The sequence below is a fragment of the Callospermophilus lateralis genome, chromosome 18 (genome assembly GCF_048772815.1).
Source record: "Callospermophilus lateralis isolate mCalLat2 chromosome 18, mCalLat2.hap1, whole genome shotgun sequence".
Lineage (NCBI taxonomy): Eukaryota > Metazoa > Chordata > Mammalia > Rodentia > Sciuridae > Callospermophilus > Callospermophilus lateralis.
The window spans coordinates 60,510,301-60,529,874 of NC_135322.1; the positions used below are offsets into that span (position 1 = coordinate 60,510,301).

At 50.1% G+C, this 19,574-nt stretch overlaps 2 protein-coding genes across 2 annotated transcripts in view; both read left to right on the top strand.

Moving 5' to 3' along the window:
* Positions 1–19,574, top strand: part of Gan (gigaxonin) — a 383,888-nt gene that overhangs the window by 277,962 nt on the left and 86,352 nt on the right. The gene's annotated exons all lie outside the window — the stretch shown is intronic.
* The window catches only part of Bco1 (beta-carotene oxygenase 1), a 30,097-nt gene that overhangs the window by 3,401 nt on the left and 7,122 nt on the right, over positions 1–19,574 (top strand). The window contains exons 3-7 of the mRNA XM_076839062.2: positions 5,127–5,256; positions 6,969–7,116; positions 8,981–9,128; positions 11,395–11,618; positions 14,127–14,384. Coding sequence (XP_076695177.2) covers positions 5,127–5,256; positions 6,969–7,116; positions 8,981–9,128; positions 11,395–11,618; positions 14,127–14,384 — 908 coding nt within the window. The remainder of the gene's footprint in view (positions 1–5,126; positions 5,257–6,968; positions 7,117–8,980; positions 9,129–11,394; positions 11,619–14,126; positions 14,385–19,574) is intronic.

Sequence of the window (19,574 nt, forward strand, 5' to 3'; positions counted from 1 at the left end):
ATGAGACAAGTTCTTAAAGAAGTCCTGGCTGGTTGCATAAGACTCTAGCATGTCACAGAGAAGGCAAGTCTGTGCCCAACTGCCCAGGCATGGTGAGACTTCAGCCCCTGCATTCCAGCACGGGTGAACTGTGGTCCCTGAGCCTCGGCTTCCTCGTTGGGAAAATCATCCTCCCCTAGACAGCTGTTGTGATGGTTAGAATTTGTAGCAATTAGAATGATCGTGAGATGTTGAGGAAGCACCTAACACTGGCCCAAATGCACATGGCAAAAGGTGGTAGAGGTCAAGTTTAAGCCCTGTGCTTTTCAAAATCAAAATCTCAAGTCCTAGCCACTGTACAGTTCTGCTCTATCCCACTCCACCAGTCACCCCCATCCCCCATCCCTCTCACTGCTGCCAGATGGCCAACATTGGCATGGCACAGCCTAGCCTCCTCCCTCCTCTCCTCTAGAACTCTCAGTGGCTCCCCACGATCTAACAGTGGGAATCTAGGTTAAGTTCACTACTATGCCTAGTTCAGAAGAGAGCACACACAGGGAGATCAGGGGTCTCTGATGTGCAGATAACACAGAGCCAGGATTTCTCAAAAGGCCTTTGTATACCTCCTTCCTCAGACTACCCTGGGATGTAAATACTGAGAGCCAGTGTCACCCAGGGCTTGAGTGAATCATGATCTCAACGGATAAGGGCAGAGCACTGGTGTTCCTAACACATTGTCCAAGTGACCGCAAACCCTTATTGGTGGACAGTAGGCTTTCCAGCCCCCGGGACCAGGTGAATGAGAAGTGCTATGAGCTGGGGCATAGCCTCTGCCAGTGTTTAGAAGCACCAGGAGATTCCCTGCAGCAGAGAAGGGCCATATGGAGCCACACAGTGGGAGAGGATTCTGAGACTGGGAAAGGAAAAGGCCGTAAAATGGCTTGTGGCCTTCAGCAGAGACCAGAAGAAGCGAATGCTTTAAAAAACAACAAAGAGGACTGGGGATACAGCTCAGTTGGTAGAGTGCTTGCCTCTCAGGCACAAGGCCCTGGGTTCAATCCCCAGCAACACAAAAAATAAAATAAAAAACAGCAAAAACTGGACAAAAGGGACAGAGGTGGGGCGTGGGGGTGGGTCTAGGTGAAGGGTGTGAAAAAACATTCCTTCCTCTACGTCTAAAATCACTTCAAAATAAAAAGGGCTTTGTGTCTAAACATTTAAGGAGGTGAGTGACTCCAGGTCTCCTCTAGCAATGACAGTTACTGATTATCCAAGAAGGAAAGTTGTCCCACCAGGGTTGAGATAATGGAAAGAGTATGTGTGTGTGTGCACATACACATGTATATGCCTCCTCTGCCCCCCAAAATATCAGGCGTGACCCAGCTGCTAAAGATCCCAGGCAGGACATGTGTGCTACGGAAGGAATGTGGCTAATTGGATGCTCCCCAGAGCAGGGGGTGGGGACACACAGAGGCCCCTTCTTTATTCTCAGCCCCAAAGTACAGGGTCAGCCTTGAGCAGTTCCAGAGACACATTGTGCCCCAGGGCCCCTGCGCTCCCTGCTCTGCTGCTGGATGTTTATAGGACATGGGTGGCCTGGACTGGGAGTTTACATTTCAAGTGAAAAGAATCCAGTCTTGTGGGCCAAGCATCCATGAGTCCCAAAGAGCCTCAGCCAATGCACTAGGGGTGGCGCACTCTGCAGAGAGTGGCCAGCACAGGCCAGGCTGGTCTAATGCAGGTCTGCTTCTAGGCAGTACACAGCTGGGGACGAGGGTGTGGCCTCCCACCTCCAGGATCTCCGGACCTGCCAGAGTTTCAGCAGCCCTCGACTCACACACTGTGTCTTGAAGCCAGAGACCTTTGCTCATCTTACTTCATGTAAACAACCAACGAGGCACAGAGAACTCTGGAATCCCCAGCTTTCACTGGAGGAAATACGCTCAGTGACAGTACCTGCCCACAGTCAGCCAGCTTGGATGGGGACAAGCCCCAGAATGAAAGCCTTGACCACTCTGTCTATAGCATCTTGGTACTGTCACTTTTTTTGAGCACCTACTATATGCTGTATAGGCCTTAGATTCTGCGAGTATAAGAAACAACATGATCCTCATGTCAGCATGGAGAAGACCGAGGCTTGCTTCTGACCAAGGGGGGGCTGGTCTATGGGTGGGGGAGTGTGGATTCCTAGCACATGGACAGCTGAGTCTCTTTCAGGGTGGGGACTTTGGCTGTTCCCACTTACTGAATCCCCACTCCTGGTCCCCTGAGGTGTTGGGACAGCCCTGTCAGTCCCAGAGCCCAGGCTCCCAACTGTTCCTCCCCAGGTCTTCCCACTGTCTCTGGAGTCCACCCCACAACTGAAACAGCCCCGTGACACTTGCTCACACAGTGGCCACCTCCAAAAGGATGTTTGACAAAAGGATAGAGGAATATCTGTCCCTTGAGGACGCACAGTTAGCCTCCTGGTCAAGAAACTCCAGTTAGACCAGAGAAGGAATTGGACAGTCTTCCCTAGTCTCCTCCAGTTTTTTTATGGATCGTGTTACTAGTACAGAGTCCGTCACTATTATTGTCATTACCTCCCTCCAGTGCATAGTGGGAGGCGTTACCACTGACGTTCAGACTCAGTCCTGGGGGATGGTCAAGAACACGACGCTGAAGGGGAAACCAAGGATGCTGTTCCAAGTCCAGGGAGCGGTTACCCTGGGGTGGGGGTTAGTGACTGAATGGCTCTCAGGAGGCCTCTAGGGCACTGCTTCTGTCCTCTTCCTGGCCAGGGTGTAGCTATGTGGGTGTGCTCAGCTTGTGCAATGTCATCAAGCTGTTCAGTCATGGAGACACATTTCTACAGGTATTCTTACCATCGAGGATCAGGCAATATAGTCAAACCTGTTGTGCTGCTGTGGTAGGATCTTGGTTAGGAGAGTCAGTTTTCAATGCCTGTTATGGGGCTTCAAATCCATGAGTGCTCCCTAGATATGTGGCTTAAGGCAGTGTATTTAACCTTTCTGTGCCTCAATCTTAAGAGCTGAGAAATAGGTCTGCAGGGCTATGAGTACCCAAGCCTTTTATATTTCCTTTGGTAAGAAATTTTTTTATTTATTTTAATTAGGTATATATGACAGCAGAAGGCATTTTGATTAATTGCACACAATTGCAGCACAACTTTTTATTTCTCCGATTGTACACAATGTAGCATCACACCATATGTGCAGTCATACATGTACCTAGGGTAATGATGTCCATCTCATTCCACCATCTTTCCTGCTCCCATACCCCCTCCCCACCCTCCCTCCCCATTGACCAATCACAGTTCCTCCATTTTCCCCATGTTCTCCCCCATTATGGATCACCATCCACTTATCAGAGAGAACATTCAGCCTTTGGTTTTAGAGGATTGGCTTACTTCATTTAGCATGATACTCTCCAACTCCATCCATTGACCTGCAAATGCCATAATTTTATTCTCTTTTAATGCTGAGTAATATTCCATTGTGTATATATACCACACTTTCTTTATCTATCTATTGAAGAGTATCTAGGTTGCTTCCACAATTTAACTATTATGAATTGAGCTGCTCTGAACATTGATGTGGCTGTGTTACTATAGCATGCTGATTTTAAGTCCTTTGGTATAGATGAGGAGTGGTATAGCTGGGTCAAATGATAGTTCCATTCCAAGTTTTCTAAGGAATCTTCATACTGCTTTCCAGAGAGGTTGCAACCGATTTGCAGTCCCACCAATAATGGATGAGTGTACTTTTCCCCCACATCCTTGCCAACATTTAATATTGCTTATATTCTTGATAATTGCCATTCTGACTAGCATGAGATAGACTTTCTGGGGTAATGATGCCTCTCCTGAGCATTCCCAGCTGGATTTGAGCTCTCTCTCCCCTCCTTTCTTCCCAAAAGGAACCTGAGAATATGTCCTGTTTCTCTACATGGAAAAAGACTTTGAAGATGTACTTAGGTTAAGGATCTTGGATGGGAGGTTTCCCTGGGTTATCTAGATGCCTAACATAACCACAGGGTCCTTATAAAGGAAGGCAGGGCTGGGCATGACGGAATATTCCTGCAATCCCAGCAGCTTGAGAGGCTGAGGCAGGAGGATCATGAGTTCAAAGCCAGTCTTAGCAATTTAGCAAGGCCCTAAGCAACTCAGTGAGACCCTGTCTCTAAATAAAATCCAGAAAAGCGTTGGAGATGTGGCTCAGTGATGAAGCACCCCTGAGTTCAATACCATGTACCAAAAAAAAAGTAAAACAGGAGGATCAGACTCAAAGATGATAGAAAGGTGTTGGAGTAAAGTGGCCATAAGCCAAGGAATTCAGGCAGCTCCAGAAGCTAGAACAAGCAAAGAACAGATTTTTCCTTCAGAGCCCACAGAAGGAATTAGCCCCATGGACACCGTGAGTTAGCTCTGAAAGACCCATTTCAGACCATATCTCTCAGAGTTGTAAGATGGTGTTTGTTGTTTTAGGTCATAAATTTTGTGACAAGTTGTTACAATAGCTATAGGAAACCCATAAGGTCTAGAATCATCTGCTGTTTTCCTGTTGGTCCTGATGAAGGGATCTGCTCCCTGCTTTTGTGCAGTGAGATAGAGCTGCTCTAGGGTCTGGATGGGTCACCCAGTCAGAACAGCTCCAACCCTCCATATACAGAGCAGAAGATTAGGTGGCCCCTGGTAGATATCAGTGTTACTCCAGGAGGCTGCAGTTGTCCACCCAGCTTTCTAAAGGCAGGACTCCCAACAGTGAGAGGGGCCCCAGGGAAATGCAGCCTTTAGGCCAGTCCTCCAAGCCTGTGCCACCTCTGGGGGTACACCAACATGGCAGAAGGAATGGTACACAGCCAGATGGTGCTGGGCCAGGCAATGGCACGTCTCTGAGCTCAGCTCCCTCGTATGGAAATGGAGCTAAGACAGACAGACTGAGCATGTCTCACTGTTGTGAGTCTCAAGTGGGCGGATTGTGTGTGAAACTGGACCCCGGGTGCTGGTGATGCCAGCACCTGCATGGAAGGAAATTATCTTGGTGAGCTGACCTCCCCCTTCCTTCATAAAGCCCCCAAAATGGAGGACAGAGATTGTAAAGCCCTATATGTGCCAACCAGGGACTAATCTGGTTCTTCTCTTTCAGGTGAGGTCCATTACAGGAGCAAATATCTGAGAAGTGACACCTACAACGCCAATATCGAGGCCAACAGGATTGTGGTGTCGGAGTTTGGAACAATGGCCTACCCGGACCCCTGCAAAAACATCTTTTCCAAGTAACTGCCCATTTAGAATCTGACTGAATTTCATGCTCTTTGATGCCCTGCATAGTCCGAACAACCAGTACTTCCCCTCTGATGGTTTTCTTTAGGGTGGATAAAAACTCCACGGGGCTGGCCTTTTGACCATAGTTGCTGATAATTCTTGATCACTGGTAGCAAGAAAGGCAGAGAGCATTTGACAAATTGTTAGGTACTCTCCCGTGCGACTGTGGAAAGAGCAGTTAGGAACCATCTGTCAAGGTTACAAATGCACATTCCCTCTGGTCAAGGGATACACTTGCTCGTGTCTGAAGTGACAAATGTACAAACAAGGTTATTCACGGCTACGTCATTTGTTATAACAAGAAACTGAAAACAACCCCAGTGCTCATCAACAGAGGAGCGGTTAAATCAATAACAGTAAAGCTGTACAAGAAAGCACCATGCTGAAGTAAAGAGGAAGGAGGACACTCTATATGGGAACATTTCCAAGACATATTGATAAGTGCTTCATTTTGTGTACAAAGGCAGAGGAAATCTAGATTAGTTTTTGCTTGCCCAGGCGTCAAGTCTGAAAGGATGCTTAAAGGAGAGAGGAGACTGGCAGGTGGAGACAAAGTGGGGGAGACTTCAGATCATCAGGTTCTGATGCATATGTAGGTATCACAGGTTCAACTGTTAAACTCTTGGCCAGAGAAGCAGGCCAGCTGTCAGGATCTTCTTTCTGATACTCTTCAGACAAAGAGGGGTCATGAAATGGCTGGGGCTACACTGGTCCAGAGATGCAAGATTGCTTTTGCTTCTCAGGAAATGGCATCGGCTGTCTGCACAGGGAAGTGCTGTGCCCACACCCATAAATGGGGCAGAGCCTGGAAGGAGCCAGCCAGAAAGGAGTGGCAGGGGTTAAGACCACAGCTGCGGAGCAGCCTCTCCTGCCACCCCTTGTCAGAAGGGGTACACGACCTGGACCTAGGATTGCCAGTTGCACCGTGAACCCCTCTGGGTTTCCTTCCTTCCTGCTTGGAGTCTGCCTTCCGATAAAAATGAATAATGAGTTCCTAACTCAACACTCACTTGTGTTCCTTTTTTAAAAAAACTAATTTCCTAGCCAAATTTGAGAAAACCAGTGTGGACAAAGCAGGAATTCACTATGTTGCTTTGACAGCCCTTACAGCATGTGTGCGATTTCTGTAGAGCTGCTCCAAGCACTTGGAAACAACCCGCCAGCTCTTGCTGGCTCTGGCACAAGAGACCTGTGGATTTTTGAGAGCTCAGTAGGGATCAGTGGGTGACCTAGGAACTCCCTGTAACTCACTGTAATATTGTCTTTGGGGAACCAGATATCTGAGTCCTCAAGATTCCTTAAGAACCCATTGAGGGCTGGGGATGTGGCTCAAGCGGTAGCATGCTCGTCTGGCATGTGTGCGGCCCGGGTTCAATCCTCAGCACCACATACCAACAAAGATGTTATGTCCGGCGAAAACTAAAAAATAAATATTAAAAAATTCTCTCTCTCTCTTCTCTTCTCTCTTCTCTCTCTCTCTCTCTCTCTCTCTCTCTCTCTCTCTAAAAAAAAAAAAAAAAAAAGAACCCATTGAGACCCAGTACTTTTTCTCCTGAAGTTGAAATTAAGCATTATAGTGATAGGAAAACTAGAATCCTCAGGGCAGAACTTTCTGGCTGGGTAGGCAGAGCCAGTGACCCTGTTGATACGCTTCTTTCCCCAGAGCATTCTCCTACTTGTCCCACACCATCCCTGACTTCACAGACAACTGCCTGATCAACATCATGAAGTGTGGAGACGACTTCTACGCAACCACAGAGACGAACTACATCAGGAAAATCGACCCATGGACACTGGAGACCCTGCAGAAGGTATCAGCAGAACTTCAGTGACCTCAGTTCCACATGCAAGGGCGGGGCATGCTTGGCGAGACCCATTGGGCTGCCAGGAGCTCATCGGAGGTCCCCCCACGTGCCATTCCATCCTGGGCTGCCCCTAGCACGCTTGGAACTAAATTCTAAGCTCCTGTGGGCAGGGATGGTGCTTTCATCTTTGGGGGTGTGTTGATTTTCCATAGTGGTTGCAACAAAGCACGTCCTGTGCCCCATGACAATGTGTCTGTCAACACAGAACACTTAAACGATGGTGGCCCCATGATTGTATTGCCTAGCGATGTTATAACCACCTTGGTCTGTCTTCGAACATGCTGTGATGTTCACACAACAACAAAATATATTGATGTTTCTTATCTCTGTCCCCAAAATAATGCCGCGGGTCCCCATCACTAAGAAATGCGTGACTATTCCACAAACTAGGGGGCTTTACTCTCAGTCATGGAGGTCAGAGGTCTGAAATCAAGGTGTTCCCACTTGGAGTTTGCTTTCTAATAACATGAGTGATGAGGTCCTAACTCAACCTTGGTTTGTTTTCCTTTTATAAAAATGAATTTCCTGGACAGGCTTTCTATGAGGGGGTATAGGGTGGGATTCTTCCCTGTCTCTTCCAGCAATTGCTGCCAGCAATTCTTGGTGCTCCTTAGCTTGTAGGCAGGTTGCTCCAGTCTCCTCCTCCATCACCACACAGCCATCTCCTTAAGTTTTTTGAGTCCAAATTTCTCACCTTGCATAAACTCCCAAGCCATCAGATTTAGGGCCCACTCTAATGCAGTATGAGCTCATTTTAATTACTATAAAGACCCTATTGCCCAATGAGGTCACGTTGATAAGTACCAGGGTTCAGGACTGCAGTGTCTTATTGGAAGACACAATTCAACCCACACTTCTTGGCACCTAGGGAGCTTGATGACGTTGGAATGGCTGTTGGAGTGCCAGGATTCCTGGCAGCCCTACCCGTATTGACCTGCAGAGGGAGGCCTTGGGCAGAGAGCAAGGGCATAAAAATAAATGTCCTAGCGGATGCCTTTCCTGGGCAGAATCAATCCAACATTTTTGTGAAAATCAATAGACCCGGGTTTCATTTTCCTCAGCTGGCCGTTCAAAGCCCCGGTGTCTTCACAAGGCGTTTTAACGACCTGTTAAAGGGAGTGCTTTTCTTAGCTGGGGAATTATGTCCCGCTCCTTTTAAGCTAGGTGGCGGAGGTCCAACTGATGCCTGTTTTCCACAAAAGAGGAAATAACGGGAAAGGACAGGGCCCTCCCTGACTCTGGGCTGGAGGGTGCGCTGTTCTTGGGGAGTCATGGTTCTGCAGCTGTGGCCTGTGCAGAGCAGGGGTTGTTGTTCAGCCTGTGAGTGGAGCTTCACTTTGACTAAAGGGCTGTGTGCCCTCTCTATCCCCAGAACAATGGCACGAGACAGGCCCGGAGCCCTGTGTTCTGTGGAAGGCAAAAGGGGTGAATCTAAATGAGTTAACAGAGCAGTGGCCAGGATTAGCTGGAAGGCTGTAGTCTCTCTGCCAAAGTCTTTGCTCAAGCCTCCCACGGTGAGACAGCCTGTCTGCATGCTGAGGGCCCTGGCGGGGACAGGCCGCAGGGGGGAATCACGCCACAGAAGTCACACAGGCTCACCAACTCTCCTCTACCCCTTTGCAGTAGGAGCCCCTCCCAACACAGGGTTACATCAGATCCAAGGGTCCACACCCACTCAGGTAATTCTCTTAATTTCCAATCTGGAGATGTGCAAAAATCCCCCTCATCTCTCTGAACATAGAATCAGTCAGGTGTTCAAGACATTTCAACCTCTCCCCATTAAAAACCTTGAGGCTGTCTTATTTTGCAGGTTGATTATCGTAAATATGTGGCTATAAACCTGGCAACGTCACATCCTCATTATGATGGGGCTGGAGATGTTCTCAACATGGGCACATCCATTGTGGACAAGGGGAAGACAAAATATGTGATATTTAAGATCCCTGCCACAGTGCCAGGTAGGTCCTTCTGGGGCACGTAATGAAGCCCACCTGGCCAAGGGCAGCTCCTGCTGAGGAGTAGTGGGTTTTATTTACAACCCAGCACTTGATGATACTTTCCCCATCAAGTAGGCGTTCAGATGACCATAAACTCAAATTCCTCCTTTAAAAGAAAAGAGTAGTTTCTGGAATTCTTTTTGGAAGAAAGGAATCCTCTCACTATTCTAACCTCCTTCATCAATTCATCATTTCATCCACCCACCCACCACCCATCCATTACTTTGTCCTATTTCAACCTTTTCTCTAAGCTCCACTATTTTATTAGTTTATCCATCCATCCATCCGTCTGTCCATCCATCCATCCATCCATCCATGTTTTAAGTCTTTTGACAATCTTCGCATGGCCAGGGTTCACCCCCAGCTCTGCAGCCAGGTTCCCAGGATTATTCAGGGAGCTCAGCTCTGCTGGGATTTACTCCAAATCCCCACCCTGTTCTCTGGGCCTCCTGGACCTTCTCCACTTAGGGCTGGGATCCTGGAGCAAAGCCCAGGCCAACGGGAATTGCATGTTCCTGAGGGGGAAGAGGGTGAGGTTTCTGGCCTGTGTTTGTCCAGGACCCTCCTAGGAACCACACCCAGGAGACTGGGCCTTATGAGGGCTGCCATGCAGAACTCGAGGCAGTGTGGGACTCTGAGGGTGCTTGACCTGACCTTCTGGTTTAGGAAACTAGTTTACATATGTGATCCTGATGGTCCCTGCCCCCACAGTCCTGTAGAAACTTCTGAGAGAATTGCCAGGCTGTGCTGGGAGATGTGATTCCCTCAGGTCAGAAGGTACAATGAGTATTCTTGAAGCAAAAATCTCATTAATTATCTCATTCAAGGAATATAAGGTCCAGTCAGAATCCTAGACTGCCAGAGGAGGGGGTATCTAGGCATCTGTTGCCACCTCATATTACCCAGGAGGACAGTGAGGCTCGGGGATCAGGTGACACCCTGGGGCCTGCAGCTTACAGGAACACAGACACCACAAGAGCAGCCACCCTCTGCTCCAAGCTGGGACTGGCCTGCGGAGTGGTCCCCATCTGTGCCGCCCGGGCCAGGAGCTTGTCATCTCAGTTTGCATTGTGCTTCATTTGTTTTGTGAAGAAAAGGACCATCCCACAGCCCCACAACTGTTTACAGCCAGCTGTTTACAGCGTGCACAGGTGGCCACAGAGAGGTGGGGACCTTTGCAGGTAACTCATTATGAACCAGCCTGGGGCCTGGGTGGGGAGGCCTTTTGGCCAGGGGTGACTCATCCTTTCAGAGGAATAAGAAAACCAAACACTGATCACCTCTGGTGTCAGGTGTGCCAGGTGAGGCACCGGAACCCCAGTCAGGACAAAAGGTCAGCTTGTCCCTCACCACTGTGTTGTCTCATCCTGGTCTCTGCCTTCACTGAGGCTATGCGACCTGATGATAGAGAAGGAAGCCAAGGCTAAGGGGCCATGTTTTCTCGCTGAACCCTGTGGCTCTGACCACAGTGGTAGACAATGTCACCAAGTCTCAGTCTCTCAGCTTTGTAGTGGGCATCCGACAGTCTGGCTTGATTGTCACAGTATATGTAAAAGCCCCTCATCACAAGTCGGTCCCTTCCCAGGGTCTTGTGATAGGCAGTGCAGGAGAAAGTTGTGGAAGCCTTAGGAAATACATGCCAAATGATGGCACCCAGCAAAATACCAGAGCTTCAGCCCAGAAAGCCCCTGTCTCTTGGGAGCCTGATGGAAACGCAGACTCAGGCCCCAGCCCGCACGCTGAGTTAAACTTCACATATTATCATGATCCCCAGATGATTCACATGAGCGCTAAAGTTTGAAAAGCACTGCTCTGCAGCAGCTGACTTTTTCTGTAAAGGGGCCAAGTAGTAAATATTTAAGGCTTTGAGGACCATATGGCGCGGGCCACTGTAGCTGAAAGCAAAGGCAGTCACAGACCATGCACAAAGGCGTGGGGGAGTGGGGCCGAGGGAGTGGGACCACAGTCCAGATGAGACTGTGCCAAAGCAGGCAAGGCTCGGGTGAGCCCCTGGCTGTGATGCCGAGCCCTGGCCTCGAGGCCTCCCTTGGTGGACCAGAGGCTTTCATACCCGAGAACCTGAGCTCATCGTCACGGGGGGCCTGAGTGGGATGCTCTCAGGCCCTATGCCTGGTCTCCTTAGCAGCCATCAGTCTGTGGGTGACAGTTGTGTGGTGGTCCTGTCCTGGGCTGGCTCCTGTGTGACTCCAGGTCTGCTTTCCTGCAGAGGCCAAGAGGAAGGGGAAGAGCCCGCTGAGGCACACGGAGGTGTTCTGCTCCATCCCCTCCCGTTCGCTCCTCTCCCCCAGCTATTACCACAGCTTTGGAATCAGCGAGAACTACCTCGTGTTTCTGGAGCAGCCGTTCAGGTTGGACATTCTCAAGATGGCAACGGCATACGTGCGGGGAGTCAGCTGGGCTTCCTGCATGGCTTTCCACAGGGAGGACAAGGTGAGGCCTGGCTGGGATGTCGCTGCCTGCCGCCGGGGCAGACTGGGAGGGAGCCTGACTGGCAGGAGGGTCAGGGAAGGAGACTGCGTGGAGGGAGGGAGAAGAGCAGCTTCCTTGCAGACTCCAGAAGGAGCCTTAACCTGCCAGAGTTCTAAAGCCGATGGTCCTTTAGAGTAGCCCTGAATGAGGGCAAGAGGCCTGGGCCTTCTACCCCCACTTCAGTAAGTCACTGGAGACAGACTGACCTCAGGCAACCAAGGCCACCAACCCAGTCCCCACATGCCCAGCTGCAAAGGGACCAAGAGCTCATCCTGAGGGAGAGTTGGGCCCCTCACAGCCTCCACCACCCAAGAACACGGCTCCTCTGGCATCCCTGCCATCACCTTGTGTTGCTCGCAGTGATGGAGGGATCCCCCGCGTGCTTCAGGAGAAACATCTGTAGTCCAGGTGTGCCTGAGTGCTCCAGCAGGTGTGTCTGCGTGGTGATGTGTGCACGTATGTGTTTGTGTTTGTTTTCGGTTATTACTTTACTTTTGAAAAATATCAAGTAATTCTCAGTGTTATTGAGTCGACTAATACATGACTTTAGAGCCACATGTTCAGTCCCCTACCTCCCAGCCTTCTGTCCCAGTAGCCAGCAGTTTTACATGTACATACACATACTGTGGCTGGCCACCTCCTTAGGGCCTGTCCTCTCCCTTCTCAGCGCTGAGGTTCTTGTGGGAGTAAAGTTGTAGCTGAGGTTCCTCCTCTGCTCAGAACCTTCTAGTGATTTTCCATCTTCCTTGGAATAAGATCCTGGAATCCCCACACACCCCGATTCCAAGCCCTCACTCCCTGCTCTGTCCTGGTGTCCTCCTGACTCTCCAGGCTCTTGAACCAGCCAGACACGTTCCTGTTTCAGGGCCTTTGCATCGTCTTCCTCTCATGGAATGGGCTGCTCCCCCACCTGCACCTGGCTGCCCCCTGCCCTTCACCCAGGTGGTGGCTCGACACCCCAATCTCTGGGCCTTCCTCTCTGAGCCCATCTGAGTAGACCCTGCCCGGGGCTTTCTCCACCTCCACCCTGCTATCTTTATTTCAGGAGCGCCCATCACCTTGACATGTTGTAGATTTGGTATTTATTGTGGGCTTCACCCCACTAGCATGGGAGCTCTGGGAAAGGAGTTTGGGATTATTGTGTCTCTCTAGTTCCTGAAGAAGCCCCTGATGCCTAGTGGCCCCTCCACAAATATTTGCAGCTTAAATAAGAAGGACCAGAAGTCCACTGAAGCTGTGCGTGTCCTGTAGCAATCTCCTAGGCAGCCCCTGGGAGCTCCTGCCAACAGGACCTTGGGAGTCCTCTCTGTCTCTAACCTGAACCTCTCGGGAATCCCTGACCCTCAGAAAGTCTCAGGGGGATTCCACATGTCAGAACCCACATGTCAGAGCAGACCGCCCTGGGGAAAGCTCTGGAATGAGTTCAGAAGAGAATTTTCTTTTTTCCTTTTTTACAACACTGGGAATTGAAACCAAGGGTGCTGTGCCACTAAGCTGAGCTATATCCCCAGACCTTTTTATTTAATTTTGAGACAGGATTGTGGCTGGCCTCAAACTTGTGTTCCTCTTGCCTCAACCTCCCTAGTAGCCTGGATTGTAGATATGTGCCACCACGCCCAACTTTAAAAGAGAATTTCCCGCAAGATCCCAGTGGTTGGCTCAGGAATTGCAGTCATGAGAGAGAAAAAGCCTAAAATCACCACCACTATCCTCACCTCCCCTACTCAGCCCACTACCACCTCAATCAGAGCCTCCCTCCCTTGCAGCCCTCCTAACACCTGAAGCTTGGTTCTGGGGAAAGAGAGAAGGACCAGAGTGAGCCTCCCTTCCTCTCAGGAGGAGGTGGTTAGCCCAGACCTGCCAAAAGAAAAAAATGGCCACAGATATGGTTGATTACCACCCGGAGTGCGGTCAGCCAGTAGCGCCCAGGGAGGTGTCCCTGAGCACCTGTGAGCGGGTGCAGCCCCTAGGCTGGAGCTGGCACTGGGTCCGCTTCACTGCGGCCCCCGGGACAGGTGGGGAACAGGCAAAGGTGGGAAGTGGGCCCTGCAGTACCAGCCAGGAGAGGGGACCCATAGGACGGGGGACTTGGGATCTTAGGGACTACAGCTTCTGATGGAGCCTGACACCTGGCAGGTCCTCCCCAATGTGGTCACTGTCCACTGGAGTTCGTCTGTGGAATGCGGGGCAGTGCACCCTCGGGAGCCTCCCCAGACATTGCCCAGAGGCCCTGGCAGCAGGGCATCCCTCCTTCCATCTTAGATGGGGCCACAGAAACCAACAAGGCACAGCTCTGCCCATTGAGTGCTTCTACCTATCGGGTACTTCTGAGAAGACGCAGAGCTCAGGAGGGGGAATGCTCCAGATCATGAGCTAGTGCCAGGTAGGGCCAGGTGTTGTCAGTCCCCGGACTCCACCATGCCAGGCTTCAGAGGGAGAGCTGACCACCAGGTGGGCATCTTCTTCCAGACTTACATTCACGTCATTGACCAGAGGACCAGAAAGCCTGTGCCCACCAAGTTTTACACAGATGCCATGGTGGTGTTTCACCATGTCAACGCCTACGAGGAAGGTGACTGCATCCTGTTTGATGTCATCGCCTATGAGGACAACAGCCTCTACCAGCTCTTCTACCTGGCCAACCTCAACAAGGACTTCGAAGAGAACTGCAGGCTCACCTCGGTCCCCACCCTCCGGAGGTTTGCTGTGCCCCTCCATGTGGATAAGGTATGGTGCTGGGGAGCAGCTGTTTCTTCCTAGAGAGACCCAAACCCAATAAGAAGTTACTTTGGCACTTATTTGATTGACATTGAAATTCAAAATGAACTGTTAAGAAAAAATGATGCTTTCCTTGTTTTGATCATTATGGACATATTTGTACTGTCTGCCCCACCTACACACACACGTGCAAACATAAGATGCACATGTGCATATCTCTCTCAATTTTAATCAGATTATACATAACTCTAACAGCTTCATTGAGATTTAATTCACATATCACAAAATTGGCCCATTTAAAGTGTTCTGTTCATTCTTCTTTGATATAGTCATGGAGTTATGCATTCATCATCATTATCCATTCTAGAACATCTTCATCACCCCAGAAAAGAAATCCCACACGCCTTAGCCATCACCTCCTGGTCCCCCTCCCCTCCCCCCAGTCCCAGGCAGCCACTAGCCTACTGTCCATCTCAAAGGACTTGCCTTCCTGACTTTTCATGTCAATGGAACCACATGGCAAGCAGCCTCTCTGACTGGCTTCTCCCAGGTAGCATGCTTTCAAAGTCTTTCCACGCTGTGGCATCTGGACACTTGTACCCTCTTAGAGGCTGAATATGTGAATACTAATTCACACGCTCCTTTCTTCACTTATTAATATATTTAAACATCTCTCCCTGACATTAAATATCCCTTGACAGCATCATTTTTAATTTTTACCTAATAGTCTCTGCCCAGGGTTCATTACCACTGGCTGTCCAACAGTCTTGTTCTGACTTCAGTAGTCATCCTCCATTAGGGTGGCACTGTGGTGGCTCTGGGCGCAAGGAGGCGACAGCACGGTTTCTGGCTCCAGCACTGTTTTCATGACTTAGTGAATGTAAATGAAGCCAAATCCAATTACATTTTGATGGCTCACATTTACTAAATGCACACCAGGTGCCAGGTACTTTGCTAAGCACTCTATTTCCCTTACATCAGTTAATGATGAGGGCGACCCATGGGAGAAGTCCCCAGCAGCCTCATCTTACAGATGAAAAAGCAGAGGCTCTGAGGTGAAGGAATGTGCCCAAGGTCCAAATAGCCCACCTAAGATCAGAGCCTACTCCAGCCTATCTCCAAACCACATTTGCAGCTGCGAGGTGGTAGTGACTGCTGTTCTCCATAGCAGAGCTCACTCCTGGAAGGAGCCCTGGACAGTCACCCGACCCCTCTTAGGGCTCTGCAGGCCTAGGAACATTCATTCCTCCAGTACCCAGGGAGCCTTCCCGGCCTCACTGCAGGCTCCACGGGGCAGGGGTTCAGCCTACTCCCACACAGCGAGCAGGGAGCCAGGAGCCACGCCAGGATTACTCAGTCTTCAGAGCAGGGGGTCTTGCCCGCCACTCTGGCCTTGCCCCACCTGTGGTCATTTGTGTACCTCTGCCATGGTTTCACCATGTCTGATAGAGCCCCTATTTAACAATTTTGAAATTGTTTGTTTTAACCAACTCTTAACTGGTGTGGAAGGAAGCATCCCTAACGACACAGAGCCAAAGGCTGGCACTAAGACAAAGATGTGAAGCAGAGGTCTGAACCGCAGGGGGACTGCTGCCCACCAAGGTCTGACCTCCTGAAAAGAAGCTGGAGGGGCTGGGGGCGCAGCTCAGAGGCACTGCGTTCCATCACCAGTGCCACATTTAAATGAGAAAGAAGAAGTTGCAGGCATTGTGGCATCTGAGACTCTGAGGGACCCGTCAGAAAAGTATTGCCTGCCTCCCTCCCTCCCTGCGCGCTCAGGGCTATTGACCCATCGGTCATAGCCCATGACTGGGAGATGCCGCAGTGCAGCTCAGCAGCCTGTCTCCCACTTCCAGGAAGAATGGGGGTGTCACAAACCACACAGGGGTGACTCACAAGGCCACTCTCAGCCCAGGATGATGATGCAGGAAGAGGAGTGCGCTTCCTCCTACTGCCCACACCGAGGGTTTTATAACCTTTTATCATGCCCTGGAAATGGTTCCCTTCCCCAGGACCATGCTTAGAAGGGAAACAGGTATGTTTATAAAAGACACTGGGTAGCCATCTGGTGCTTTGAAATTAGCAAAGAAGAGCAAGCCCTGGGATGGGTAGCTCTGGTCACGCTGTTTAATTGCTATTTATTGTCCTTTAAAAATGTATCCTCTACATTCAAGTCACTCTGCTGCTGCATATGGAAATGGGAGAGTGAAGCAGGTGGACATAGCCGCACATGCGCACATCCGGCAGCTCTGGCCCCACCCTGTCCATAGTCTTATCAGAGAGGTGACCCTAGGAGTGCAGTCCTCTCTCAGATGTCCTTCTGCTCTGGGACCTTGGCCCATTATTGTTCCCTCTGCCTGCCACACTGATCTGTCCCATCTCCCTGGCTGCATGTTAGAATCTGCTGAAAAGCTTGACCAGCCCACGTCCACACCACTACAGCAGAACCTCCAGGGGACCCAGGCCTGGCTGGGCTCAGCACCCAGGGATTCCAATGTGCAGCCAGGAGAGAGAAACTCTGGGCCTGGTGGATTCCCCATCCTTCAGGCCTCAGGTCATCTCCGCCCTCAGGTGCAGGCACACCCCCGGCCCTAGAGCTCGACATTTACCTCCAGCATGAGGAACTTGCTCAGTCCCCTCTCCCCACTGAAGCACAGGCTCCAAGAGGGCAGGGACTCTGTCTTGTTGACCGTGTCCCCGAGCTGAGAGGGTACTCACTCTTCAGTATCGGGAAGGAATGAATGAGGAGTGAATGAATGAAAATGTGAACCAAGGTCTCCAAATGAAAAATGATTTCCACATAGAATGGGCGACAGGGCACTGTACTTAGAGGTCTAGGACCACCCTACTGCCCTGGATTCTCTTGCACTTGAGCCAGCGAAGGTCAAAAGAAGGTGGGGCCATTAGGGCCTCTGGGCATCACCCATTCCCCCCCCCAGCCCCCCCCAGCCTGTCTATGTAGGGCATCAGGTGTCTAGGGCAGGGCTTGGCAGAGAGGAGGAGTGGCAGGGAGGGCCATGGGCATGTACAGACAACAGGGGCCGCAGCCCTGCCCTTGTCCTAAAGGGCATCGTGTGCTCCAGGAGGTGAGTTCAGAGCATTTATCATCCACACACAAGAGGCTGTCATTGGAGGAGGCACTTTGGACCCAGAAGTAGCAGCTTCTATTCCTAGACCAGGAGACTTGGGTTTTTATCTCCAAATGCAAAAATGAAGACAGATATAAGAGAAGGTGTGCTGTTGAGAGCATGCTGCACTTGAGGCCTATTAAATGCCCTTTGTGCTCTTAGACCCTGGCAAAGGGGGCCATGTTCTGGCCTTCTGTCTCTAGCAGGGCCCCTTCTCCACAGGGTGAGGTGTACCCAGGGCACAAGGGGTTGTACCCACCAAGAAGGACATCTCCCCACCCTTACCTCATCCAGGCTCTGGATGCCTGGAATCCTAAACCTGCTTCAGTACCTGCCCCTGTCCCCCTAAGAGTGGACTGTGCCATTGGGGTACCCACCTGGGCCCACAAGGTGGCATGGCTGGCCAGGGCATCCAGGCAGTTAGGGCAGAGCCAGGCCTGGCTGTCTCTGTTCCATCTCATCCAGCTCAGAGCTGCAAGGGGCCCTAGATTTCTAAAGTCAAGCTCCTTCCAGAGCAGCACTGTGCACTGGGACCTGCATCACAGCCGGAACATTCTCCCTGCCCTGTAACGGGGCTACTGGCCATGAGTTCTGTAGAGCACTTGACAGAGCACATCAGAATGTTTAATTTTACTTCACTATTTTTTTAAAAATTTTTTTAGTTGCAGATGGACACAATACCTTTATTATTTTTATGTGGTGCTGAGGATCGAACCCAGAGCCTCACACGTGCTAGGCAAGCGCTCTACCACTGAGAATCCTACTCAGCCCCTACTTCACTGTTTTTAAAATTTGATTTAAATAGCCACATTTGGCTGATGGTTGCTGCCCTGGACATAGCAGTTAGTTCCACAATGTTAAGGTCCATGTGTCCAGGTAGGAGAGAGAGGATATTTTGCTCAATTTGCTTGATGGTTAGGGTCTGTGATCCTCTGCTCATTCTCTCGCTCTGGGTCTTGCACACTTTAGGAATTGTGAAGTGCTGTGCTAATACACATCACACCCTAGTAGTTGTGGCTTCTCCCTGTGTCTACAGATGAGAGTGAAAGTAGCTTGCCCAAAATCGATGAATCAGCCATGGGATTTGTGTTGGGATCTGAATGCTTGTCTGTCTGGCTCCAGGTCACTAACTACAATGTGTCTGACGCTGGACTAGAGGTTTCAACAGCTATGATTCCATGCTAAACATGATCCTCAGAGGCAGAAGGAAGCAACTCTGCTTACTCTCAACAGTCCTTCTGACAGAGGAGGAAGCAGGCCCAGCGAGGTTGAGGTTGGGCTCAATCCACATAGAAGGTTGTAAAGTGAGATTTCACACTGAAACTGGTATGTGGAGGATTCCTGAGATGACTGATTCTCCTGGCAGTTCCCTCAAATTGAGGGACTTTAAAGTAGGCCTCCAGGATTTTGTTGAACTCTGGCTGGAAAGTGATTTCTTTCCAAAGCTGAGCATATTGTAGCCGAAAGCAGCCGAGTCATGTTCGTTATTGCTGTGTGTGGAAAAATTCAGTTTATTCCTCAACCAGTCTGACCAGTTTCAGGCTGGAGTTATAAGATGTCTCTGTAGACCGACTCCCTGAGAATCAAGGCTGGGACATGCCCAGGGGCCTGTGGCTGTCACGTGTCCAGCAAGGCACCAGGCAGGCCTCCTACTGGCTCCCGGTGCTCACAGGTGAGGGAGGCGCTTAGAGTTTCTGTTTATTGCCAGTGTGCCAGGCACTGGGCTACTCTGTTCACGCTGTTTGTCTCATTGAATTCTTACAGCCAGCCTGGGAAGCAAGTGTTTCACCGCTTGAGAGTTGAAGGAAAAGCTTGAGTTATGCATTTACTCCTTCCAGCAATTACTTCCTGTGCACTGACTGTGTGCCATGCAGTAGGCAAAGTCTGGTCCTTACCTTTATGGAGAAGAGAAGCGTAAGAAGGAAACAGCTATGTATAATATGTCAAAATACATCCTACCATCATGTATATCTAAAAACTAACAACAAAAAAAATTAAAGAAAAAGAAACAGCTCCATAATAGAGAAACCACTGCTTAGAACAAATGTCTCAGAGACATTGAAGATTCAGA